This window comes from Artibeus jamaicensis, unplaced genomic scaffold (genome assembly GCF_021234435.1).
Source record: "Artibeus jamaicensis isolate MK-2021 breed Jamaican fruit bat unplaced genomic scaffold, CSHL_Jam_final contig_477, whole genome shotgun sequence".
NCBI lineage: Eukaryota > Metazoa > Chordata > Mammalia > Chiroptera > Phyllostomidae > Artibeus > Artibeus jamaicensis.
Genome location: NW_026521854.1, coordinates 7,375,268 through 7,401,779, shown reverse-complemented (window position 1 = coordinate 7,401,779; position 26,512 = coordinate 7,375,268). Strand labels below are relative to the sequence as shown.

Sequence of the window (26,512 nt, the reverse complement as noted above, 5' to 3'; positions counted from 1 at the left end):
CGCGTCCCCAGCAGAGTACTTTTTGGTGTCCATGAAGATGTTTTAACTTCTTTTAAAATCAGAAGGGGGGAAAATGAGCTGTGGAATCAAAGAAAACATGTAAATATATGATATTAATATATCTGTCTTTATGCCAATGCAGTTATAAATATAGTGCAAATTCTTTTCTTAGTGGAGCAAGGGGCCCAGGAAGGCAAAAGTGCCTCAAGCCAGTGGAAGGTCTAATGGGGTCCTGGGTTTGAGTCTCAGCACTGCCATTCGTTAGCTGTGCGACTTTGGGTGTGTGGACTCCCCCCGTCTTGGCCTCGGGATCCTCACTTGTGCAGCAGGCATTGTTGGCCCACCTCTGATGGTGAAATGTAGAATGTTTAGCCCAGGGTTGGCACTCAATTTGTGGGTTCTGTTAACTCACAATTGTCATGATTATGATTTGTTGGCTAATAATAGCCCCAGGCCGAAGGCTGCAGGTTCAGGGGCCTCATCCATGGCCTGCTCAATTCCAGAGAGGTCCCAAGGGTGCTGCTGTGGGAGGGAAGGTGAGGTGGCGGTTGGGCGGTTGGCGGGGCGGGTGTGCTTCCTGTCCCTCACACCCACGGCCCCTGCTTGGCGGAAGTGGCAGGGGCTGTGTGGCTATCTCTGGCGCCTGCCCTGTCTGACTGGGGCCAAGCCCCACTCGCTGTCCTGTTCGGTGAGTTTGAGCCCTGCTGGGAAGTCCCCGCTGCCCCACTTTGCCCCCTTCAGGAACAGAAGGGATGCCCTTCTGCTTCCTGGGTTTCAAAAACAGCAGGTGTCACTTCCTGTGCTGGGCCAGAGCCTGAGGAAGGCGGGGAGATGCCCCCCATTACTGCTCTGAGTGGTGTGGTGTGTTGCCAGGTAGCAGAGTGGATTTGGAGACCCAGAGCCACCCATGGTGGTTCTGAACAGGAGTCCTTTGGCAGACAGACCAGGGACAAAATCACAGTGACCTGGGGACAGTGAGTGACCAATCTATGCCTCAATTTCCTCATTTAAAACTGGGACTGTGCCTCATGGTGTGGTTGTGAAGGTTGGATCAACGGGGGGAGGGGGGGTGTGGAATCTGTGGGGGGCTGGACGCAGCGCCACGTACATACCGGCCCTCAGTGTGTGTGGCGGGGCGGGGGGTTGTCCAATCGGAGTTGTAAAAACAGTAGCGAGATTCTTGGTTCCGGTGAAACTTGGGCCTGGTGGCTCCTCAGATCCTCTGGAGCGGCACTGTCTAGCGGAACTCTGTCTGTCTGTCTATCCTGTATGGCAGCTGCCAGGCCCGTGTGGCGACTGAGTCTTGGAAGCTAAGCTGTCACAACTGAGGAGCTAGGGGGTTAATTGTATTTAATGTTAGTTTAAAATTAAGTTGCAACGTGAGGATAGTGGTTCCTGTCGGTCAGCATAGCTCCAAGGGACTTAGACATGCTCAGAGTCTAGATCGTGGCCAGAAACTAAGAAATGAGATTGAAATTTAAGGCTTTTTTCTTTTGGGGGTGTCAGCCTAGCATGCTCCCTGAAGATTGGGTTTCCTCAGGGGCTGAGTTGGCAACTGAAGTTTCTTAGGGGCCCCAGCATCACCCAGCACAGGGCTGTGGTTAGGAATGTTTGTTGAATCAAATAATTTTTTTTGCTTGGACTCCTATTCATGCTTTAAAACTCCAACATCCACACCCCCCTCCTTCAGTTCAGGCCCCCCCAGTTTTTGTTCCTCCCTTTGGCCCAGCCCTGATCCTGCAATACCAGGGTATCTGTGTCCAGCTTTGTTCCCCTAGAGCCCAGAGTGGGGGGGGGGGTGCTCCTCAGGGACCAGGCCCAGGGCTGATCGTCTCATAGACCCTGGCATCGTACTGGCCATGCGGGCTCACAGTGGGTGTGGGGTGAAGTCCGGGGGTGGGGGGGCAGGCCTTATGACAATGGATCAAGTTAAACTTGCTTTCAAAATTAGGTAAATAGAGGCTCAGCAAGGGACAGCTTTGTTCAGGGTTCTAGCTCAGTCTTTTCCTGGTCCAGGGAGCTTTCCCATCCTGTGGTCACCAGCCCTGGCCCTGTTGCCGCTGTACCTCCCGGGCTCCCAGCTGCTGCTGAGCTGCCTTCGGAGTCATGAATTATGGATGGGGCCTGCGGGCTCCAGTGACAAGCCTAGCCTCGAGGATGTGCCAAGGACACCAATGTCCCTTCGTCACCAGACAGCTTGGCCCACCCCCTCTTCCGGGAGATCTGGGGTCCCCCAGCAAGACTCCTTCTAGGCATTCTCTCTTGTTTTGCAGATGGGGAAACTGAGGGACAGAACTGGACAGTAACTCAGACACCAGGTGAACACTGGCTTCCAGGGGGCAGGGTTGGGACCCATGGGGGTACCAGTGCCAGTTGGGTCACCACAGTGAGGGGTCAGCTCTCTATTCCAGGAGTGTGCGTGAGATGGACAGTGCCATAGAGGAATTCAGGAGATCACAAGGGACTCAGATATCCACGTGGCTAATCACAGTCCCAGTGCCCATTTCTCACCAGACCCTTTTCCCACAGGAGCTGCCCAGTGTGGAGCTGAGTGCTCAGGTCTGGACTCAGGGTGCAAATCCACTATCCATTCCTGACTGTGTGACCTTGGCAAGTGGTTTGCCCTCTGGGGTGGGGCTGCTTCCCGTCTATAAAACGGCCTAGAACTTTTCTGCCCAGGCTAGGGCTCATCCATTAGCCTCCCCACCAGTGAACTCCTATTTGTGCTTAAGAACCTAATTCCCTTGCCCCATCCTCTGAACTAGGTTCCCCCAGTCCCTATCCCTCCATCTAACCCTGCAGAATTTGGGGCATCTATATCCAACTTGTTCCTTGTAGACTGGGAGCACCTTAGGGGCAAGGCCTGGAACTGAGTCGTCGCAGGAGCCCTGGCATGTGCCCAGCCTCGGGGCTTTTGGTTCCTCTACCGTCCCCTCTCCCCGCCTCCACAGGGAGGACAGTGGAATTTCCCCTCCTCAGGCCCAAAACAGCTGTGACTTTGCAACTCAAACTTGCCTCTGTCTTCAGACAGGAACTAGACAGGAGCCTGCAGGGGTCTCCACAGAGGCCATCAAGATGTCGTATTTTGGGGAGCATTTTTGGGTAAGTAAGACCCACTCTTATTTTGGGGGGGCTCCTTGAAGGGCTGCCGTATGCTTTTATGGTGGTAGAGGGATCTGGCAGATTATGGGCAGAATCTTGGGTAAGTGGAACATCTGTAGAGAGTAGAAATTAAAGTGAGAAGAGTCAGGTGGGGTTTGAATTTACACCCCCTCAGACAAAGTGGGCCTTGTGACCTTGGGCAAGTCACAGCTTAAACAACAGACTGAGGTCAGAGTCTGATGACTCTCTTGCCTGAGGCCTCCCAGTGAGAAAGTTCAGGGTCATGGCTCAAACCCAGGGTGAGAATGAACTTTCAAGATCCAGTGTCATTCCAGCCAGGGGATTTCCATGCCTTCTCCATCCCGGAGAGTTGGGGGAGTTTCATGGCTTGACCTCTAGGGGCCACTTCACCCATTTCCCCTCTGGGCTGGGAACCACATATATGACCCAAAGGGGGCCAAGTGAGGTGGACTTGTTTTCATTCATTCATTTATACTTTCTCTCTGGGCCACCAACATCCTATACCCTGACAATTGTGAGGGATACTGCCCCCTCAAGAGGCTACATCCCAGATCTGACCCCAAGGAGCCCCCAGTCTGGGGGACACAGAGCCAGCCAGACACTCCCAGTCCTGCAGTACCTTAGGGACATCCAGAAGAGGAGCCAGGACACAGACCCCTGTTTGCTGTGGGCTTTGAAGGATGAGATTTTCCAGGATGTCAGCAAGGCATTCTAGGCACAAGGAACAGCCTGGACAGAAGCCCAGAGGCATGACACTGACTGGCTAGTGGAGGGCACAGGACTCCCACCGCAAGGCCAGACTAATGGGAAGCCACAGAGGATGTGTGAACAGGAGAGTCCAGGAAGGATCAGGGCAGAAAGCCCCTTCCCCAATCGCAGGCCCTAAGCTTGTAAAGAGGAAGCCCGTTGCTAAGCAACTGGTTGCACCTAGCAACGGCTGGGCTCCCTTCCTTTCTCTTCCCCAGCTGGGGCTCCTTTTACTGGCTTTGCTTTCTTAAAGGGGCACACCCCTTTACCACCTGTGGGAACCTGACCTCTACCCCCTTCCCAAGGGTCAGAGTCTCCAGATTTGCCTCTGAATGACTGTGTGACCCCAGTGAGGAGCTGTCTCTCTCTGAGCCCGTTGGCAACTCTGTTTAAGGGGTTTGACAGGTTGAGGATCAGTCAGTCATGTTGCCCACGTGTTGGCTCCTACATTTATTTAAAATTTATTTTAATGGCACAAAGCACCTACATTTATTTTAAATTGCATGAGGCATGCAAGCTCACTGCAGAAAATTCAGATCAGCAAAGAGAAAATAGAAACCACCCCCAATCCTTCCCCCCACCCAAAGAGAGTCTGGTGCACAGTGAATAAGAGCTCTGAGTTTAGGGTTTGAATTGGACTCTGCTGGGAGTGCTTGGGCAGGTGATTTTGCATATCGAAGCCTCAGTTTCCCCATCTGGGAAAGGGGGATGAAATTCCCCCTTCCTGGGATCCAGGAAGTGCCTCTGGAATGTTTGTTTCTTTTAATCAATGTTTTATTTAATCTTTTGTTTGTATTGGTGGCTCTTTGCTGGGTGACCCTGAGTCTCTGGTTGGCCTGAAGGAGGCTCTAGTCAGGGGAGATCAAGCCAGACAGGGATGCTCCAGTCCCATTGGGCCAGAGTAGGTCTGAAGGCAGAGAGGGCACTAGGGAGCCATGGGGGGAGCATGAGCAAGAGAGGAACATGATTAAGCCATGTTAAAAATATGTCTCTAAGACTGGTGTGGGTGCAACGCTGAAGTCCAGAGGTTTTGATGAGAGATGTAGGTTTGAGACAGCCCTGCTTTGGACCCTCAGCTGCCAGCCCAGCCCAAGGGAGGCAGACACAGCTGGGGGCTTTGCCAGGTCTGGGAAATGGGCCAGCAGTTGGCTCTGAGTCAGCCCCAGATGCTGGCCTAGGCGGCTGTGCCTGGCACAGCCTCACCCAAGGATCCCCTGGCCGGGGCTGGTGGGGGCCACTGGAACTGTTTGCTGAGCACTCACCACCGTGCAGGGAGCCCTGTGTCCAGCACCATACCAATCTTATGTCACTAAAACCCTTAGCAGGTGAGTGCTGTTATTGTCCCCATTTGTCAGATGAGGAAACTGAGGCCCAGAGAGGTGAAGTCACCAGCCCAAAGTGACCCAGTACATAAAAGGCTTTGACTCTTGAACTTGAAAATACAACTACAGACTTGGAAAGAGAGGAGACAGATTCCTGGAGAGCTGGGGGCATCAACAGTGTAAGTTCAAGGAAGTGGGAGTCTGAGGGACATCTTTAAGGTCTGGCAAGGATCCTTGAGAGGCGGAAGGACGGATGGGTGGAAAGAGATGTAGGTTGGTCAGCCAGGTGGGGGAACAGTGCAGTGATGGGAAAGTGCAGCATGTCATCCTTTGCCGTTTTGAGGGAGAGGCCAACAGAGAGCTGGGAGATGAGGCTGGAAAGGCAATTCCAGGCTAAGGGCTTTGGACTTCAGCAGCTGGTGGGCAATGAAGAGCCATTAATGATTCTCGAATGAGGAATGACTGAGATCGGGGATTGAGGCTGTCCTGGGTCTGCCCCAGTCTTGGTTTCAGTGTCTCCGTTTGTGCAGCAAGAGGGGTCATCTGGTAGTTACTTCTGGCTTTAGCCTTCAAGTTCCAGGTGACCAGGAAAGTGAACCCCACAAACTGGAAAAGGACGGAGGAAACTATTTATGGAGGGTCTGCAACGTGCTGCTAAAGAGTTCCCTTGAGTGATCGGTATTGTCAGTGAAAGAACATCGGCTCCCTCCACGAGCCTTTTCTTTCAGTCTGAACTACAAGACCCCGTTTGGTGCTAAAATGTCTCCAGTTGCTTCGGACCCCAGCTGATTTCCCATGATGCCTTTCCATGTGACAGGGTTTGGTGGCATTAAAATATAGCCGTGGCCTTACTTTTTTTTTTTTCCTGTTCCCTTTATTATGGCATGGGGTCCTGGTTTTCCACTTAGAAGAGTGAGAAAAGTTGCCCTTTGAAATAAATGTCTTTGGAAAAGAAATATGACCAAACTTAAAGCAAAACATTAACTTATGCCATGAATTAACAAAAACTAGGGTTGCCTTGGGGCATTGGGGGACCCCGATTCATCCCAGTATGAGAGGTAGATGACTCCCTGCCCCCCTCTTAATGAGGGTCCACTAAAAGGGACAGTGACTTGCCCGGACCACAGAGCACACGGCCTTGGCCTCCCCCACTGCAGTGAGCCCAGAACTGGGACGAAAGAGGTTTTGTTCAATGCAGCACTTCTACCAGCAGGCACTGGGGTAGAAGCTCTGTTCCTACCAGTACCGGATGACAGCAGAATAACCCACTTGTTCATTTATTTAACAAACTTAAATGCCTTTCTGCATCTCACCCTGAACTGGACAGTGCTAGGTCCTGAGAAACACGTCAGGCACAGACCTTGCTCTGGGGGGCTCAGATGAGGAATGTACATGTTAAAGAGAATGCAAAACTGACTACAGTGACTAATACAACAGCGGTCGCATTGGTTCACAAAATTGAAATGTTGTGGGGGTGATGTGGCTTTCAGGGTTGGTTTGATCCAGCAACTCAACTCAACATGCTTGCTATTCAGACTCTCTCAGGTTCAGTTTTTTTCCCAAAGTTCATGGATGCTACTTGGTTTCCAATACTTCCTGTGCCCCTATAAGTCCTCATTTATGGAAAAACACAGACAGAGAAAAATGGGGGAAGAGACTGATGGAGGCAGAGAGATTCAGAGAGAAAAGGGAAAGAGATAGAGAAACAAAGACAAAAATAGAAATGGAGAGAGGCAACTAGTGAGTGAGGACGTATCTACTTCAGCTATGGGACAAAGGTCCTAGGCTTCTCTCTGGTTAAGCCAATTTAATGCCCATTGACCAATCTGTGTGAAGGGAGGAGTGAACCAACCCCTACAGCCAAGGAGATGGGCTTCTGCTGGTGGCTCCTCTGTTTACAGCCATGTTGCTAGGCAACCTTTTTTTCTGCATCCCTTTTTCAATGCCCTCCTCCATTCTCCGCAGGGGGAGAAGAACCATGGCTTTGAGGTTCTGTACCACAGCGTGAAGCAGGGACCCATCTCCACCAAGGAGCTGGCAGACTTCATCCGGGAGAGGTGAGGTTCCCACACCCTACCTACCACATGGCCTCGCTCCACAGTCTGCGCAGCCTCGCCCACCTGTGGCCTCACCCATCCTGCCTCAGAGCCACACGCCAGGCCTTGCACCATCAGGTCCAGATTCCTGCAGGCTCCAGGAACCAAACCTGCTTGAAGACCCCCAAATACAGTGTTTCTAACACTCTCTGTCCCATGACCCTCTGTGAACAACATTCCCCAGGTTTTCTAACGCCTCCCGCAAAGATGGTAGTGTGACCTATTCAAAGGGGAACTTTGAAAACTCAGTCTCATGCCCTAATATGATAAAAGAAAACACATGTGATAAAATAATCTATATCTCAATATGTAAGTGTTCTGATGTTAGTATCCCACATAGTAAAGTCAAATTGCAAGTTAACCTCCTGCTCCCTGGTCTCTCAGGAGCCGAATGCCTATTAAGTCTGAGCAAAGAGTTGCAAGCATTGTCACCAGGTGTTTCTCTTCATGGCTGTCAAGGGAGACTGTCTCAGCCATATAGGACACTCTGAGCCAGTCCTCATTTTGTGGCTCTTCTGCCCCTGGAAGCATCCACTCTTGCCAGTGGTGCTCCCCGGCTGCCTCATCATAAAAGCCCCCCGAGGATAATTGGTTTTAACTGGGCATATTGCTGCCCCAAACACAATTGCAGCTCCAGAAGAAAATGTGAGCAAGTGTTAGGCAAGCATTTAGCAGTGTCTGTCCAGAGGGAGAAAGGGAAAATGAGTTTGTCTCCTGCAATTAAATGAGAAGAGCCATGTAAAGCGTTTATAGCACGTGCTCAAAAAATTGTTTTACTTGTTGCTACCGCTGCTGCTGTGGCTATTGTTAGTGAAATGTATTACTTAAGGATAAAAACCTGTCCCATGAATTTCCTGAACACCTCCCCTGATACTGCCCTCACTAAGAGCCACTGCTCAGCTGTTTGAGATGGGGAAACTGAGGCCAAGAGGGGCAGGGCATCTCCCACGGGGGCCCAGAACCTTCCCTATTCTTTCCTTGTCCTCCTACCCAGGGCCACTATCGAGGAGACCTATTCGAAAGCGATGGCGAAACTTTCCAAGCTGGCCAGCAACGGGACTCCCCTGGGGTGAGTGGAGTAGGGGTTTCCAGGTTGTGGGGCCCTGGGGTCATCTGGAGCCCACCCTTGGGTGGACATCTTTTCACATGTGTGACATGTAGGGTAGGTAGGGAGTCATCCCGCACCTATGGGGCTAATCGGATAGGGGAAGGTATACTATTCATTCACTCACTATCTCATTCATTCATTTAACAAATATTTACTGAGTACCTACTGTGTGCCAGGCACTGTTCTAGGCACTGGGGACCCAGTGGCCAGCAAGACAGATAAAATCCTCAATTATCTTCATGCCATGTCCATGTCATGTACATCTAGGACGTGTGACAAGACAAATGTTAACTGCAGACATGAACAAGGTCCCTTCCCAGGGTGAAAAGTGCTAGGAAGGGAATGAAATGGGAACATGAGGGGTTGGGGCACTTCCTCTGCCCGGCTTTCGTGAGCTGAGACCTTAGCAATGAGAAGGAGTCAGCCCTGAAGGGGTCTCGGGGCAGAGACCCGGGCAGGCAGCTCGGCCTGGAGCAGCCATGCACTGTGTATGTTCAGGGAAGAGCAAGGAGGCTGGCATGGTTGCAGGGCTGGGTGAGGCAGAGATGATGGGGGGGGGGTTGGGTGCCAGGGCTTGCCGCATGGGTGACTTTAAAACAAGGAAATGACATCATAGTCCCTTTTTGCATTTGCAAAGTTCCTGTGGCTACTGTGGAGCAACATTTCTGTCAGGGGCAAAAATGGAGGCAGCAGGGAGGGAAGACAGGGGGGAAGCTGGAGGGGATTGTGTTGAGGTGGGTAGGCCCCATGAACTTGGTTCGGGCTGGTTGGGTCTTAGCCACCTTTGGGTATCAGGTGGGGCCTGGAGTCTAAAGTGAGGACTCTGGGGCCTCAGGACCTGAATTAAAATTCCAGCCCCGATGTTCAGATGTTCATGTGCTGAGGGGTGTTGCTTGAGTTACGGGAGCCTCCTGTGCCTCTGTTTTGCCCAGCACAAGTCTGCCTTGTATGGTCACAGTGGCGATTAAATGAGTGAATATGAGTTGATGTTTAGCAGGGCCTGGCACACAGTAGGTACCTGAGCCAATGCTAGTTGTGCTGTCTGAGGGAACCCAGGGGAGTTGGGCCTGCTGGGCCCTGGGTGTGACCCTGCCCCTCCCCAGGACCTTTGCCCCACTCTGGGAGGTCTTCCGTGTCTCCTCGGACAAGCTGGCACTCTGCCACCTGGAGCTGACTCGGAAGCTGCAAGACCTCATCAAGGATGTGCTCCGCTACAGCGAGGAGCAGCTCAAGATGCACAAGAAGGTGTGTGCCGGGTGGGCACTGCCCTGTGGGGTGTGTGGGGGACTTCAGGAGCCCAGGCCTCCTGGGACCTTCAAACCACCAACTCCCAGCTTGTGCCTCCGAGAATTCTGGTAATTTTGAAACATCACACCCAGAACCCCGCGGACCAGGGAACAGGCAGACATTTTGCCTAGACAGGCAATCCTAAACCAGAAGCGTCTGCACAGTGCAGCCTGTGGGCCAGCTCCAGCCCACCCTATTTTTGTATGGCCTGTGATCTAAGAACGTTGATTACATTTTAAATGGTGGTGGTTGTCGAAAGAGGAATATTTTGTGAGATGTGAATATGATATGACACTCAGATTTTAGTGGCAGTAAATAAAGTTTTATTGACACACAGTCGCATCCATTTGTGTACAATAGTGGCTGGGACTTTTTTCAAGTTGAGCGTCCATGACAAGAAAACCCATTTACTGTGTGTCCCTTTACAGAAAAAGCTTACTAACCTCTGACCTAGATAATTAGAAGCTACATATATTATTATTCGACATTTCTAGACTCTTTCAAACTTAGAATCTTGAAAGATTCAAGCCTTGGCTAGGGGTGTCAAACTCATTTTCACCGGGGACCACGTCAACCTCGTGGTTGCCTTCAAAGTGCCGAATGTAATGTTAGGACTGTGTAAATGTAACTACTCCTTATCTAGGGGCAAGGAGCTTGGTGCTGCCACCGGGCAGAAACAAGGTGCTGGGCCAGATAAAACAAGCTGGAGGCCCGGATTGGGCCCTCAGGCCTTATGTTTGCCACCTCTGCCTTAGACTCTCAGGATCCCAAGATAATTGCAGCTTGTAATTCTCGGCATTTATAAAGTCCCAAATCTGGAGTTTTCAACCCTGTTTAAAAGGGAAGTTGGGCCCTGGCTGGTGTGGTTCAGTTGGTTGGGTGTTGTTCTGCAAAGTGAAGGGTCGCTGGTTCAATTCCTGGTCAGGGCACACGCCTGGGTTCCGGGTTTAGTCCTGGTCAGGGCACGCACAAAAGGCAGCCAGTTAATGTTTCTCTCCCTCTCTTTCTCCCCCAACCCACCCTCTAAAATCAAATTAATTGATTAATTGATTGATTGATTAAAGGGGAAGTTGAGCCCTGGCCAAGTGGCTCAGTTGGTTGGAGTGTCATCCCATACACTAAAAGGACAGGTTTGATTCGCTGTCTGGGCGCATACCCAGGTTGCAGATTCAGTCCCTGGGATCCCTTGTCAGGATACATGCAGGAGACAACTGATCTATGTTTTTCTCGCATATCCATGTTTCTCTCTCTCTCTAAAATCAGTAAACAGCCCTGGCTGGTGTGACTCAGTAGACTGAGTGCCGGCCTGTGAACCAAAGGGTCACTGGTTTGATTCCCAGTCAGGGCACATGCCTGGGTTGTGGGCCAAGTCCCCAGCAGAGGGCATATGAGAGGCAACCACACATTGATGTTTCTTTTTTTTTTTTTATTTTGTTATTGATTATGCTGTTACAGTTGTTCTATTCCCCCTTTCATTCCCCTCCACCCTACCCCCCATCCCCACCATTACCCCCCCTTTAGTTTATGACCATGTGTCTCAAGTCCTTTAGATTCTATATTTCCCATGCTATTCTTGCCCCCCCCATCTATTTTCTATCTACTGTCTATGCTACTTATTTTCTGTACCTTCTCCCCCCTTCTCCTCCTCCCACTCCCCTGTTGCTAACCCTCCTTGAGATCTTCATTTCTATGTTTCCACTCCTGATCTAGCTGTCCTCTTAGTTTGCTTTCATTTTAGGTGTGGTTGTTAATAACTGTGAGTTTGTTGTCCTTTCACTGTTCATGTTTCTTTAACTTCTTTTTCTTAGATAAGTCCCTTTAACATTTCATATAATAAGGGCTTGGTGATGATGAACTCCTTGAATTTGATCTTATCTGAGAAGCACCTTGTCTGTCCTTCCATTCTAAATGAAAGTTTTGCTGGATAGAGCAATCTTGGTTGTAGGTCTTTGGATTTCATGACTTGGAATACCTCTTTCCAGCCCCTTCTTGCCTGGAAGGTCTCTTTTGAGAAATCCGCTGACAGTCTGATGGGGACTCCTTTGTAGGTGACTGTCCCCTTAGCTCTTGCTGCTTCTAGGATTCTCTCCTTCATTTTAATTTTGGCTAATGTAATGATGATGTGCCTTGGTGTGTTCCTTCTTGGGTCCAAGTTCTTTGGGACTCTCTGAGCTTCCTGAATTTCCTGGAAGTCTATTTCCTTTGCCAGATTGGGGAAATTCTCCTTTATTATTTGTTCGAATAAGTTTTCCACTGGTGGCTGTGCCTTTCCCCCTTCTGGTACCCCTATAATTCAGATGTTGGAGCGTTTAAAGATGTCCTGGAGGTTCCTAAGACTCTCCTCATTTCTTTGAATTCTTGCTTCTTGACTCTTTTCTGTTTGGCCATTATTTGCTTTCTTCTGGTCCACTCCATCAATTTGAGTCCCAGTTTCCTTTTCATCGCTATTGGTTTCCTGTGCAATTCCATTCATTTCAATTAGTTTTGCCTTCATATGTTTGTCTAATTTGTGGCTATAATCAACCAGTTCTGTGAGGATCCTGATGACCAGTGTTTTAAACTGTGAGTCTGAGAGTTTTGCTATTTCTTCATCGCTTAAATCTATAGGCTCTGGGGCTTTGAGATCTTCTTGCGCCATTTTTGGTCTGTTCGAGCCCTTTAAGTGTGAGGAGCGGAGCCCTGGACTCCCAGGTCACTGGGTTGTGACGCTGTATGTGGGGGCGTGGTCAGAGCGGGGAAATGGCGGCCCCCTCTGCTGTTTCTCACAGCTGGGTGAGGAGCAGCACCTTAGGTGGTTCGCCTGGGCCGGGCCACTCAGAGTCGCTGGGTTATGACGCTGTATGTGGAGGTGGGGTCAGAGCAGGGAAATGGCGGCGGCCTCCGCTGCCGCTTGCCGCGGGGACCCGCCGGGCCTGGTCCAACCGCCCACTCCCTCGCCTGTCCACCCGCGGACAAATGCGCGACCTCAGTCAACACGCAGCCTCCCTTCCCCGCTGTCTCCCCCGCGGTCGCTTGCCTGGTAGCTTGCTCGGTCGCTCACTAGGTCCAACCCTGTGCCTGGATTCCACGCCTGAGTCCGTGTGACCGAGTTTTCCTGTGCCACCCCGCTTCACCAGCCGCTGGTTTCGCCCCTTACCGGTCAGGCTGAAGAATTTGTTGTTAACGGACTTCCGAAAAGTTCAATTTTCCGTGTTCTGGCTGTGTTTTCTGTTGCTAATATTTAGTTGTCTCTAAACTTGGTTGTGTGAGAAGGCACGGCACATCCACCTATGCCTCCATCTTGGCGGAAGTCCCTGATGTTTCTCTCCTTCCCTTTCTCCCTCCCTTCCCCTCTCTCTAAAAATAAAGAAATAAAATCTTTAAAAAGTAAGCACATCCTTGGATGAGGACTAAAAAAATAGAGGAAGGCAGTGGTAGTGGTACTTAATACTGTATACCTACAAATGGTTAAGATGGTACAATTTATGTGTATTTTACCACAATTTTTAAAAATTGGAGACAAAGTTTTCTATGGGCCGATGTGCAGCAATCTTTGGAATGAACTATGAAGTGGGAGAATCAGTGAGTTAGGTGGCACACACGGCTGCAATTTGTCATTTAGAAAGTAGGCTAAAACAAGCACGTTTACTCATCTGTAGACCAGTTATTTCTGGAGACATATCATGGTAATAATGGGGGCTCCTAGGCAGAGACTGGGGAGGATAAGGATCGGGGTGTGGGAGGTTTTAGGGAGCTCACCCCTTAAAACTTTTTGAAGTATGGGTAAATTTACCTGTTTTAAAAGTTACAAAATTTTTAAAGATTTTATTTATTTATTTTTCGAGCGTGGGGAAAGGAGGAAGAAAGAGAGGGAGAGAAACATCAATGTGTGGTTGCCTCTTGCATGCCTTTACTGGGGACCTGGCCCGCAACCCAGGCACATGCTCTGACTGGGAATCGAACTGGTGACCCTTTGGTTCACAGGCTGGCACTCATCTACTGACCCACACCAGCCAGGGCTAAAAAGTTACAATTTTTGATGTTAAAATAATACTCAGAAAAAGTTCTCTGTGGGGCCTGGAATTCCAGAGTGTTTGGGAAGCTGGGAATTTCACAGTCTGCACCTGAGGTCTGTTCAGGTCCTGCACCCCAGCGGGAGTTTCAGGTGCCACCCATGTTCCGCCCTTCCCCACCTTCACAGTGCAAAGAGGAAGCAGTGGGCACACTGGACGCGGTGCAGGTCCTCACAGGCGTCAGCCAGCTCCTGCCCAAGGCCCGCGAGAACTACCTGAACCGGTGCATGGACCAGGAGCGGCTGCGAAAGGAGAGCACAAGCCAGAAGGAGATAGACAAGGTGGGCCCACGGCTGCATGTCCCCGGCCGACACCAGCCCACGCCGGTCTCCGGAGTTTGCCGCGGCTCGGGGGGGGGGGGGGGCTGCCTGGTGGTAGAGTACAAACATATCACAGAGCTATGGTTGTTGAACCCGAGTGTGGTCACCACACCCTGGACACCCCAGGAAGTCTGCCCGCCGGGAGAGAGAGTCGGGGGAAGCTTCCTGAGGGTCTCCTCCCAGCCCTGTCTCCTCCCTGTGCCTTTAGGCAGAGACTAAAACCAAGAAGGCCGCAGAGGGCCTACGGCGCTCCGTGGAGAAGTACAACTGTGCACGCGCTGACTTCGAGCAGAAGATGCTGGACTCAGCCCTGGTACGAACCGGTGTCTCTGCCTTGGAGGCCTCTGTGTCCTGGGGCCCACGGTGCTGTGGGCCTCAGAAGTCCAGGGCCTCCCACACCCTCGGCTCCCAGGAGCCTCAGAAGCACAGGCATAAAGCCCTCAAATTCTAGAGCCAGTTAGCTCTTATTGTTGTTGTTGATATTATCATTTCAAATACCATCTTCTTTGCCTTGGCTTCCCCACCTGTAAAATGGCGGCAGTCGTGGTATCTGTGCCTCTTAGAGTTGTTGTGAAGATTAAATGAGTGAGTCCCTATGAAGTTTTCAGACTAGTACTAGGTGCATAGAAACGACTCTATGAGATTCCTTTTTTTTCCCATTTTTTAATCCTCACCTAAAGATTTTTTTAAATTGCTTTGGGATAGAGGAAGCAGGGGAAGGAAGAGAGAAACATCAATCAGTTACCTCCCATACATGACCTGACTAGGGATCGAACCCCCAATCTAGGTACGTGCCCTGACTGGGAATTGAACTCGCAACCTTTTTGGTGTACAGAACGATGCTCCAACCAACTGAGCCACCTGGTCAGGGCTATGACACATCATTTTTATTTCTACTATTATTGACTAGGTTTTTTAACAAATAGGGCAGGATTTAGAATATAAGAGTCCCCTACATTTCATGGTGGCTAAAAAGCCTGGGTTCTGGACCAGGCTTCTTTCCTTACTAGGAACCTGTTACAAGACACAGTACATTCTGGGTCTCTGCCAACCCACAAGTAGAAACCCAGACTGAAATCTCAGGATTAGAAATGAGACTTTTTTTCCCCTAATTTTGCAAGTTACAAATGATAGAAAACTTCATTCAAACTGACAACAAAGATATAGGGTCATGGAACTGAAAAGTTTGAAGGGAAGTCTCCAGGCATGGCTGGCTCCCGGTGCTCAAATGGTGTTGGCAGGAAGTTGTGTCTTCACCTCTTTCTCTCTCTGGAACTCCCCAGTTAAGCAGACATGCCCTCCTGTGTGTGTGTGTGTGTGTGTGTAGCAAAGTGGCCACCAGACACCTTGCCATGCACCCCACCAATTCACTGACTCAGGATATAAAAGTGTCTCTTCCTATAGTTCCAGCAAAAGACCCAGGGCAGACTCTCATTGGCTCTTCCCCAAACCAATCACTGATGCTAAGGGGTTGAAACATTCTAACTGATCAGGCTGAGTCCCATGGCGACTCCCTGGGGCCTCCGCCTTTCCATTTGCCCCACCTCTCCTTCCTCAGCACTTCCAAGCCATGGAAGAGACCCATCTGCAGCATATGAAGGCGCTGCTGGGCTCCTACGCCCACTCGGTGGAGGACACTCATGTGCAGATTGGGCAGGTGAGTGGGGCCAGGGGTGGAGAATGAGGGTGGGGGTGCTGAGCAAGAGGGCCTTTGCCCAATTGTACACTCCGCCCACCCTGCCCAGGTTCACGAGGAGTTTAAACAGAATATAGAGAACATCAGTGTGGAAATGCTGCTGAAAAAGTTTGCAGAAAGCAAGGGCACGGGCCGGGAGAAGCCTGGTGAGTCAGGGCATCTGGGGGACTGCTGCATGGGAAGAACAGGGTTCGAGAAGCGGAGGACTTCCCCGAGCCTCAGGTTCCCCAACAGAAAAGTGGGATAATGACGAATCCAACTCTGCAGCCCGCACAGGAAGAGGCTCTGATGCCTGATCTTCTGTGTAAATGTCTTACAACCAGATACCAGAAGAGCCACAAATGCCAGACTCTGTTGTTCAGATTTTACCCCAAGGGCCCAAAGGAGACAATTCGAGTTTGTGAGCAAAAGACTGATTTGAAACTGCCCAGATGCAGGATCCAGGAAATGTTGAGGGCAAAAGTGGTGGGGTTAGCCCTAGCTGGCTGGCTGGCTCAGTTGGAGCGCTGTCCTGTACACCAAAATGTTGCGGGTTCAATTTTTGGTCAGGGAACATACCTAGGTTGCAGGTTTGATCCCCCGTTGGGGCACGTGTGGGAGGCAGCCTATAGAAGTTTCTTCCTCACATTGATGTTTCTCTCTCTCTTAAATCAATTTTTGAAAAAAACCCCCCACATATCCTCAGGTGAGGATTAAAAACTTTAGGGGTCAGACCTGGGTTTGACTCTTTCTTCATTGCTCTCTGTGTGACTGTAATTGTGAGTCTTGACTTCTCTGAGTCTCAGTTTCTTCCTCTGTAAACTGAGGATGATACTAATCCCAATTGATAGTGGTATGAATGTTCAGTAACCTGATGCAGGTGAAGCGTATGCCTGGCACACAGTAGGAATTTAATAGATGCTGGTACAAAGCCTGTCCCAAAGTCAAGTCAAGCACTAAGATCTGTCCTTTCTCCCTCCTATCTCCGTAGCTCAGACCTGGCTCGGGTTGCCCCTCCTTGTGTGCGCCCCCACTCGGGCCCTTCACTGACCCCAGATTGATTATGCCCCGATGCTCCCATATCCTCCATGGCTCCCTGCCTCCTTTAGGGGAGTCCCATCTCCTGACCTGGCACTTGCAGCCTGGCCCACTGCATAGATTTTTGGTCCATTCTCCAACCTAACCAAGTTCCACCCAGAAAAGCTGGGGGTAGAGGTGACTCAGGCATCACCGCTGCCCCTCCCTGCACCATTCCATCCCCAGGTGGGGACTGGACCCTTGGCCCATCCCAGTCATGGCCATCTCTGCAGCTGGTTCAGCATCTTGCTCATGCCCTGCACCCTGTTGGCCTCCCAGGCCCAGGCTCCCTCTCTGCTGAGTTTCTCGATCTCTTCTCTCTCAGGGCCTTTGGACTTTGAGGCGTACAGTGCAGCTGCCCTGCAGGAAGGCAAGTACGTCTGGACCTGGATGCCCAGGCTGGACTGCGTGGAGAAGGGGGGCAGAGCTGAATGGGAAGGGAGCACCCCCAGGACTCAGCCACCCTGACCTTCCATCCTCAGCAATGAAGCGTTTGCGGGGAGCCAAGGCCTTTCGCCTTCCAGGACTGAGCCGGAGGGAGCGAGAGCCACCTGCCGCCATGTGAGGAAGCACCCCGACCAGCCCTGGCCCAGGCCACCTGGGAAGTCCCCAGCCGAGGGTGGCCTAGCAGTGTTCTTATTCCAGGCCAGACACGGAGTACCCCTGTCCCAGGCTGACTCGATATCACCTACTCAAGCTAGTCCAGAGTTCTTCCCTCTGCCAAGGCTGCACCCGGGGCTGCCTGCCCCAGACTCACCCAGGATCACCCCACCCAGGCTGACCCACGGTCCCTCCATTGTCAAGGCCACTCCTATTTCTCCCCTTCGTCCATCCCAGCGATTCTCACTTCGCCAAGATGAGCCGGGGAGCCTCCCTGCCCAAACTAGTACCCAGTTCTTCCCTACGCCCATAGTCTCCCTGGCTAGCCCAGGGTCCATGTCTTTTCAAAGGCCAGCCCCCACGTGCCATGCCTCCTCAGGCCAGCCCTTCTCACCAGCGCAGGGCTCCTGCCCTTCCACACTGTTTGAGAACAGCCCTCGCTCTGCTAAGTCCAGGGCCACTGCCTCGCACCCCAGGCAAGCCGGGATCCCACCAGCTGCAGGGCCAGCTCAGGACACTACTGCAACCCAGGCCCACCCCTCAGCTGCCATTTCCAGTGCTGGGGGCCGAGGGGACAGATGAGGTGGGGAAGCTGACACCCATTTCTCTTTCCATCCACAGAGACCCCGTGGAGCCTGACGCACAGGTGAGTGCCAGGGGGGCCGGGTTCAGGCCCGGTCCAGTGGGGGGCTGCAGGGCGGAAGTGGAGGTTTCCCAGGGAAGAGCCTGACTCACCACCTGTCCCCCCAGCCATGTCCAGAGGTGGATGAAGAAGGCTTCACTGTCCGGCCTGACGTGACCCACAACAATATCCTTCTGGCACCCTCTGGGGGCCGTTGTAGGCACAGCAATGATACCGCTCTGTCCACAGTGATTTCTCTACCGTTAGCAACCCCTTTGGGCACATCCTGGAGGGAACCTCTAGTGTGGACAAAGCAAATCCAAATGCAGACACCTGACCTGTGGGGCAAGAGGGACACAGGAGGGGCTGGGTTACAATAGAGGGGTATTGAAGAGGGCTTCCTGGAGGAGGGGGCACCAGTGTTGGGGTTTAAGAGTTGAATAGGAGTTCACTGGTTAGGGTAGGGCATGCTCGTGCAAAGGCTTGAGGGGCGCAGGGGGAGGGGTGAAACATGGTGTCAGGGCCAAGGGTGACAACTGGTGAGAGAGACTCTGCAGGCTCCCAAGGGGTTTGAACCAGAAGGGCCACGGTCAGACCTGAGGGCCGATTGGCTGGAGGCCCCACACTGGGACCTGCTTGGCCCCTTGACTGAGGCGCACGCACAGCTGAGCCCTCCCGCTTCTCATCCAGCGACTCGGACTTTGACGACGAGGAGCCCCGCAAGTTCTACGTGCACATCAAGCCCCCCGCAGCCCGGGCCCCAGCCTGCAGCCCCGAGGCAGCTGCCGCACAGCTCAGGGCCACAGCGGGCAGCCTCATCCTCCCTCCGGGCCCGGGGGTGAGGCTCAGGAGAGGTGTGCTGGGTGGGGCTGGGGGGTTGGCTGGACGCACCCGACCTGATGCCACCCCCTTTGTCCACAGGGCACCATGAAGCGCCATTCGTCCCGTGAGTAGCTTGTCCAAGGGTCTTCGGTTTGGGGAGGAGGCCTGAAACCGAAAGTACGGGTGTGGGTTTGAATCCCAGCTCTACTGCGTGGCTTGGGGCAGGTGCTTACCCACCCTGACACGCAGTCCCCTCTTCATGAAAGGGAGTTGTTAGGAGAATTAAATGGGACCCCAAGGAGTATCCCAGAAAGAAGGCCAACCCCAGAGACAGTGTGGCTCAGGTTTAAGCCCCTGCTGCCTGGTTCAGTCAGTCTGGCCAGCTGGCTGGACAGCCCAGAGCCTCGGCCTCCTGGTCTGTGGAATGGGGAGCCCCGCGCCAGGGCGCTGGGAAGGCTCAGGGAGGCCCTTCTCTTGCAGGGGACGCTGCTGGGAAACCACAGAGGCCTCGGTCTGCCCCGAGGGCCAGCAGGTGGGTCCGGGGGGGGGGGGCAGGGACACAGAGTCAACCCAAGTGGGCAGGCAGGGACCATCCCATCGTCTCTCTCCACCTCCTCAGCCCCTTCCGCGTCGGTCTCCCCTTCTGTCTCCCAGGCAGAGCGTTCAGAGACACTTAGTGACTCACTCGGTGAACACGTGCGGTGCCTGCTGTGTGTTTGTGCCACTCTGGGTTCTGGGAATACATGGGCCAGATAGGGCCCCCTTGTCTGAGTCACGTTCTAGTGGCTGAGATTTTTTGTGTGTGAGGCTCAGATTTTAAGAATAACAAATAAGTCAGAGCACGTTGGATGCTTCTAAGTGTTACGAAGAACCGAAGCAGGTGATGTGATGGAAGATGGGAGTGGTGAGGTCAGCAGGGCTGGACGTGCAGGGCCTGGGTGGTTGTGGGGGGCGGCTTTGAGCCGAGCCCTGAAGAGAAGCAGGAGTGGGCCCAGGAGATCGGGGAGAATGGAGGCCAGACCAAGAGCTGCATGAGCTGGAAGGAGACATGGACACAAGAGAACAGCCCTCTTGTCTGTTCGGTCCCCAGCTGCACAGAGAAGCTGCAATCAGATGAGCAGGCTTCTAAGAACCTCTTTGGGCCACCCCTAGAGTCAGCCTTTGACCACGAAGATTTTACAGGTGATGAGGGTACCGGCTTCAGGGAGTGTGAGTGTGGCCAGAGGGAGGGTGGATTGAGCCACCGCAGGGTAGGTGGCTTGGGTGGGCAGGAGGCTGGGCTGGGCTGAAGATAAGATGTGGGAATCCTTTGTGTGTCTAAGGGAAGATCAGTGGGGGCATGTCAGTGTGAGGGGGGTGGAGCCACAGTGTGCATGGGTGGAGCCTGAGATAAGGTGAAGCCCCAAGGAAGTGGGGTTGGCAGTGAGTGGGGCACCAGTGGAGATAGAAGTGACCAGAGGCCCTGGCCTAGGGTAGAGGGGGTGGGCCCTGGCTTTGAGTGGGGGCGGGGCCTTTCCAGACCTGTGTGTGGCCTGCAGGCACATGGCCCCCACTCCCTGTGGGCGGGGTCTGGAGCTGGCTGCCCCTTCTCCCTCCAGGCTCCAGCAGTCTGGGCTTTACCTCCAGCCCCTCGCCTTTCTCCTCCTCGTCTCCGGAGAACGTGGAAGACTCTGGCCTGGACTCCCCGTCTCACACAGCACCAGGCCCCTTCCCCGAATCCTGGGTCCCCCGCCCAGGCACCCCACAGAGCCCACCTACCTGTAGGGCACAGCCACCTGAGTTGAGGGGAACACGGTCCCTGCTGTCCTCGGATTCGCCACAGCCCCTAGCATCCTCCCCAGGCCCCTGGGGGCTGGAGATGGTGGCTGGAGGAGGTAAGCCCAGCATCAGGGAACTGTTATTGGAACCCTGAGGACAGGATGGATAGAGGTCCTGCTGTGACCCCGGGCCTATGGGGGCACACACCCCACCCTTGCAAAGACAATAATAAAATGAATATGTAACAAGGCAGGAGGTGGCAGGTAGCTGATGAGGGCTCCCAAGGGTGGGGCCTCCCTGAGGAGGGACCTGTGACCCGAGATAGACAGAGGACTAGTGAAGCCAAGTGCCTGTGGGGGAAGGGCGCTCCCTATGCAAAGGCAGCGCAGCAGGACCCGCCAGACCCCTGAGGAACAGCGGGGAGGCTGGTGTGGCTCCAACAGACTGATGACAGGGAGAAGGAGGGACAGGAGGGAGGATGTCCCCAGGCCTTTGGCACCAGGCAACAGAGGGAAGGAGATGGTCCAAGGCTGAGCTGAGGCAGGGCTAGAGGGTGGAGGGAGGAGGAGAGCAGGCTGGAGCGGGCTCCTGGAGCTCACGTGGGGAGAGTGGAGTCCCCTTCACGTGTAGAGGAACTGGGCTGTGACCACATGAGGTCCCCAGCGATGGTAGTGGGGTGCTTGGCATTGCCGCGGTTAGAGAAAGACCCTGCCTGGTTGGAGCTGCTTCAAGGGAGGGTCCAAGGGGGTGAGCGTGGACCCAGAGTGCAGACGAGTTGAGTTCTCTGAGCTTCACTGTAGAACAGTGACTCTCAGCCAGGCTGGTTCTGCCCCCAGGGGACACCCAGCAAGGTCACCACTGATAATTGATTGACTCCTCTGGGGGGATGGGGACAAATTAGCATCTGGTGGGTTAGGGCCAGGGATACTGGTCACCACAGTAGGGCCACAGGGCGGCCCCACCCCAGGAAATGATCCACAATGTGAGCATGTCCACAGTGCTCTGGAGCAACCCTGGAGGCAGGAGGAATGTGCCCTGGACGGCCGGTGGGAGGGGGCAGGGGACAGCAGAGCAGGGGACCCCGGGGAGGCAAGAGAGCAAGGGGAATCTGGGTGTCAACACCAGGTTAGTTAACTTACAAGGGTGGGCCTCGGTGTGGGCCAGGGTTGGAGGCCACCCATACACGCTCCAGGTGTCAGGTAACAACCCTCTTCCACATCCCCCTGTATCGGACCTGCCTTCTGAGCATCCAGGCCTTGGCTAGGATTCCACCAGGGACAGGGAGCTCGCTTCCTATTGTGCCACCAGGCTGATGTCTGGTGGGCTCGGGGTTGTGGACCGTGCCTGTGGTCTTGTCTGGCGTCTTAGTAGCCTCAGCACTTCAGACCACCAGGGGGTCTCCCCACAATAGTCCGACTCCCAGTTTTTGGCTGAGTTCCAAGCCAGGAAGGCCCCAGAGGCCCAGGGCAGCCTCTCAGCCACGTGTTTGTCACACTCACTCCCCAGAGCCGAGGCCTGCACCTGCCGACCTTACAGCCATGGAAGGCCTGGCAGCCCCACCCCGGAGGCCCCGCTCCAGGAAGGTGTCCTGCCCCCTCTTGGGCAGCAACGGGGAGCTGGTAGGGAGAGGGGGCGTGGCAGGAGCTGGGCTGGGGTTGCTTCCGGGCTCAGCCTCAGGACAGGGCTGCTTGGGTGTGCCCAGCCCAGCCCAGCCCAACTCCTTCCCTTCCAGTCTCATTCCCTGAGCCCCTCCCCACTGGGCTCTTCAGTCCCCAGCACCAACCCTGAACGTTCCAGCTTCTCATCTCAGACAGGTCACGGTAGGTGTAATTCTCACGTTCTCCGTTCTGGGTGTGGTCTCAGTGATACCACCAAGGCCCTAGAGGCAGAGCACAGGTTTGGAGCCTGAAAACCGCGCTCACTCTCTGTCTGCCCCTCCTTCCCTCCCCGCACCCCCAGGGATCTCCCGGGGCCCAAGCCCTGTGGTCCTGGGCTCCCAGGATGCCCTGCCCGTGGCCACCGTCTTCACCGAGTACGTCCATGCCTACTTCCGTGGCCACAGCCCCAGGTACGTGGTGCCGGGGCACAGTGCAGACAGTGAGAGGCAAACAGGGCTCCCTGGGGGCTGGGCGCCTGGGTTCCAGCGTGGACAGACTTGAGGTACGTTTCCTGACCCTCTTTAGTATGGAAGGGCCAGGAACACTGAGCTGAGCAGCCAGACCTCTCTCCTTCGGGGCCGGGGGAGCCACGGAGGGTGTTTGAGCAGGGCCGGGCATTATTGTGGCTGAAGTGCAGAGCAAGTCCTCCTAGGCTGCTGTGGGCACCAACCTGAAGGGAAGAAGACTGGAGACCAGGGCCACAGAGGGGGTGGGTGAGGGGAGAATTGGGGGACCAGGCATGGTCTGGGGGCAGTGTCCAGAAGAAAAGAATTTCATGTCAAACCAAGCAGAGAAAGAGCATTAGACCCAAAACCCAATCCAAGGACTTTTATAAAACTGAGCATGCGCTATGAGCTTCCTTGTGGCCTAGGGGAAAAAGAACTAGAGAAGGAGGTTTCCTGCCTCCACCAGCCCAGTGTGGCTTCTGCCTGGTGCCCGGATTGCTATCCAGGCAGGGACCCAAGGGGAGGAGGTGGGGGGTAAGGATGCTGGGCATAGTGAGGGCCTTGCTGCTTCTGCAGACCCAGGGAGCCACGGGCTACAGTGGAGCCAGGAGTGGGGGGGCATGAGGTGCGGGGAGGAGCCCTGAGCCAAAGCCCTGTCTCCTCACCTCTCACCCAGCTGCCTGGCACGAGTAACTGGGGAGCTGACCATGACCTTCCCAGCGGGCATCGTGCGTGTATTCAACGGGACCCCACCCCCGCCCGTCCTCAGCTTCCGCCTGGTGCACACGGCCCCCATCGAGCACTTCCAGCCCAGCGCCGATCTCCTCTTCAGGTACTGTTGGGAGGTGGGCCTCAGCAACGCGGGGTCCCAGAGGCTAGTGGGGGCCCAAGCCCCCCAGCTGTAACTTCCTCCTCTGCCTCCCAAATTTGCTGTGTGTCCCTGGGTCAAGTCCCTGCCCATCTCTGAACCTCACTTTCCTGCCCTCCTTTGCTTCTCCACCAACCACACTTAGCTGGGCCCAAGGTGACCCAGAAAATCAGCATCTTTAGGAAGCCCTTGGGGTAGGTGGGATGCTGGGGACCCTGAGAAGGCTTCTTCTGAGTGTGGGAGTGATTGTTCGGGGTGTCTGCAGTGACCCCTCCCAGACTGACCCTGAGACCAAAGACTTCTGGCTCAACATGACAGCCCTGACAGAAGCACTGCAGCGCCAGGCAGAGCAGAATCCAGCCGCCTCCTACTACAACGTGGTGCTGCTGCGGTACCAGGTGGGCTGGGTGGATGGGATGCAGGGGCAGGGAGGGCATGGTGCAGGGGAGTGTGAGGATGGGCAGGGTTAGTGTTAGGGTCAGGAAGGAATGATGGGGGGAACGGGGGGGGGGGGCAGAGAGTAAATGGTGGTGGGGCAAGCAGAGTAGGAAGCTGGGCTTCCCAGTGCAGATGACATCATTATGCCAATTAGAAGCGCCCCTCCCAGGACTCCACACTGGCACCATGCACAGACTTTATTAGCATGAGGCCCGCTCCTGCCCTCTGCTGGGAGTGTGATGCAATGCAGACTCCTATCTGCAAAGTCTGCAGGAAAGGGCCTCTTGGGGCAGTGTGTGCAAGGCAGACCCAGCTTGTTGACAGTGTGGCTTGGCAGGGCGGCATGGCCCAGTCTGTGTCTCTCCCCTCTTCTCACTCTTTCTAGTTCTCCCGCCCGGGACCCCAGTGTGTGCCTCTGCAGCTGAGCGCCCACTGGCAGTGTGAGGCGACCCTCACTCAGGTCTCGGTGGAATACAGCTACCGGCCGGGTGCCACGGCTGTGCCTACACCACTCACCAATGTCCAGGTCCTGCTGCCTGTGGGGGAGCCTGTGACCAATGTCCACCTGCAGCCAGCCGCTATCTGGTAAGGGCACGTGGAAGGCCGGGAGAGGCTCAGCAGTGCCCCCTGAGTCCCCAAACCTCCCACTGATGAAGCAACTAACGGTCCGCCCTGGACCTAACGGGTCCCTGTGTGCTCACCCTGCTTACACCCGGGGGTGCTGTTATTAACAGTAATACTATCTGGCATGGAGAGCTGCCTCCTTGTCAGGTGTGTCCCACGGGCTCTGCATACACTCATTAGCTTCAGGCTCCTAGCAGTCGCTCCAGGCATAGACTGCCATCATGGCCATTTGCGGAGGGGACATGTGGGTGGAGGGAAGCTAAATTGCTCTTCTAAGGTCACAGCACCATTTGAACCCAGCCCAATGTCGCATTATGTTTTTTTGTCAAGGATAGAACCTACGAGTGAGAAGCCAGATATATAAGACCAAATGCACCATCTAAAAAGGCTGCAAAGCTGTGGGGCAGTTGGGGAGCAGCTGCTCCATACCTCACCCCTGTTTCACAGATGGGGAAATGGAATCCAGGGAGGGGGCGTGGCTTGCTCAGGTCACGGAGCTGAGAGGTGACTGAGCTGGAACCCTGGGTTCTAAATGTTGTCTCTGGGGTAGACTCACCAAGCTTCTCTCTTGATGCCAGGAACCTGGAGGAGAAGCGGTTCCTATGGAAGCTTCCAGATGTGTCCGAGGCAGGGGGTGAGTTCACGGTTATTATGTGAGGGCTCAGAGGGCTCACCTGGGAGGGCTCATTTAAACTGCAGAGGATCGGGGATGTGCTGGGGTAGGGAAGTGTGGGCCTGTGGGCAGGCTCGGAAGGGCTTTGATGCAGCAGGGGGAGAGGCCCCCTGGGAGTGGGCACAGCAGTGCAAAGGCCCTGAGGCAGGACTCCTTTACAAACCACACAGAGTCTCATGGGGCCAAAGGACAAGAGTTCAGGGGCACAAGAGTAGGTCAGAGGAGCAGAGAGGCCACAAGTCAAAGGACTTGGGTGGAGGGCCCAAGGAGGAGCCTGGGTCACAGAAGATCTGGGGCCAGGGATGGGGCACAGCTGACCTCAGGCCTCCCCAGGCTCTGGCCGCCTGTCTGCCAGCTGGGAGCCACGCTCAGGGCCCAGCACTCCCAGCCCCGTGGCCGCTCAGTTCACCAGTGAAGGGGCCACTCTGTCCGGCGTGGACCTGGAGCTGGTGGGCAGTGGCTACCGCATGTCACTGGTAAAAAGAAGGTTTGCCACAGGTATGCCCCACCCTGCTGCTGCCATGCCCCTGGGAGCCAGGGCGCAGGAGTTGTGGGAGGCATTTGGGGCGTTCGGGAAGGATGGGTAGGTATCGGGGTATGAAGACCCAGGATGGGGGCGTCCCAGGCAGGGAGGGGTGGGCAGGATCCCAGTGGGAGGGGTGGAGAAGGCAGATGAACGTTTCTGGGTTGTCCCCTGGAGGGTGGGTGTCCCTGCAAGAATCCGAGGCCTGGAGCCTGAAGCCCCACAACAGTGACACACTCACTCGGTTCTCGGGCCCCCTCAAGGGGCTGCTGGGTCCATGGGCCAGTGAGTTAATGGGTGTTTTGAGGAAGACTGGGGGATCCCAGGGTAGAAACAAGTGACCTTCCCCACTCACGGCCCTGCCCCCCCAGGAATGTATCTGGAGAGCTGCTGAGCCTGGGAGGCTGACCAGCCCGCTGGGCCCAGCTCTGCACCGAGTCCTGGTGCTGGGTGACTGGCCCCTGCCTGCCTGCCGGGCCCAGGGGCCCGCCCCGGGCCTCCTCCGAGGCCCTGACTCTGTGGAGAGGAGCCCCACGCCCAGCCTGGCTGAGCCTGAGATTCACTCCCGCTCACACCAATTCCCACACAGGTCCTTGGACTTTTAATGTTCTTTGAATAAACACTTTATTTTCTAATAAAATAATTTTCCTGCTGCTGGAAGTTTCCTTCCCAT

At 54.3% G+C, this 26,512-nt stretch overlaps 1 protein-coding gene across 2 annotated transcripts; it reads left to right on the top strand.

Moving 5' to 3' along the window:
• Positions 1-606: 606 nt before the first annotated feature.
• Positions 607-26,512, top strand: LOC119046815 (F-BAR domain only protein 1). Of its 2 annotated transcripts, XM_037141996.2 has the most exons (30): positions 607-688; positions 874-974; positions 2,274-2,318; positions 2,530-2,610; positions 3,028-3,102; positions 7,158-7,249; positions 8,283-8,357; positions 9,500-9,641; positions 13,864-14,016; positions 14,264-14,368; positions 15,614-15,712; positions 15,801-15,897; positions 17,133-17,177; positions 17,290-17,368; positions 18,029-18,053; positions 18,158-18,215; positions 18,689-18,867; positions 18,951-18,975; positions 19,332-19,383; positions 19,942-20,033; positions 20,450-20,725; positions 22,116-22,228; positions 22,342-22,429; positions 22,569-22,677; positions 23,390-23,545; positions 23,847-23,979; positions 24,405-24,604; positions 25,222-25,277; positions 25,650-25,814; positions 26,211-26,512. In XM_037141996.2, exons 5-30 carry the CDS (start codon positions 3,076-3,078, stop codon positions 26,231-26,233), a joined length of 2,664 nt encoding a protein of 887 aa, XP_036997891.2. In that variant the 5' UTR covers positions 607-688; positions 874-974; positions 2,274-2,318; positions 2,530-2,610; positions 3,028-3,075; the 3' UTR covers positions 26,234-26,512. The 2 variants fall into 2 exon arrangements, with proteins under 2 accessions (XP_036997891.2, XP_053524133.1); XM_053668158.1 differs by lacking the exon at positions 26,211-26,512 and having other exon boundaries at positions 25,650-25,951.

What these genes read in the sequence shown, in the direction of transcription:
- LOC119046815 (XM_053668158.1), top strand. Translation starts at nt 3,076, where the DNA reads ATGTCGTATTTTGGGGAGCATTTTTGG. An exon ending in AGCTCAAGATGCACAAGAAG is followed by an intron (nt 9,642 to 13,863) that starts GTGTGTGCCGGG and finishes CCACCTTCACAG; the next exon opens with TGCAAAGAGGAAGCAGTGGG. An exon ending in TGCAGCTGCCCTGCAGGAAG is followed by an intron (nt 17,178 to 17,289) that starts GCAAGTACGTCT and finishes TTCCATCCTCAG; the next exon opens with CAATGAAGCGTTTGCGGGGA.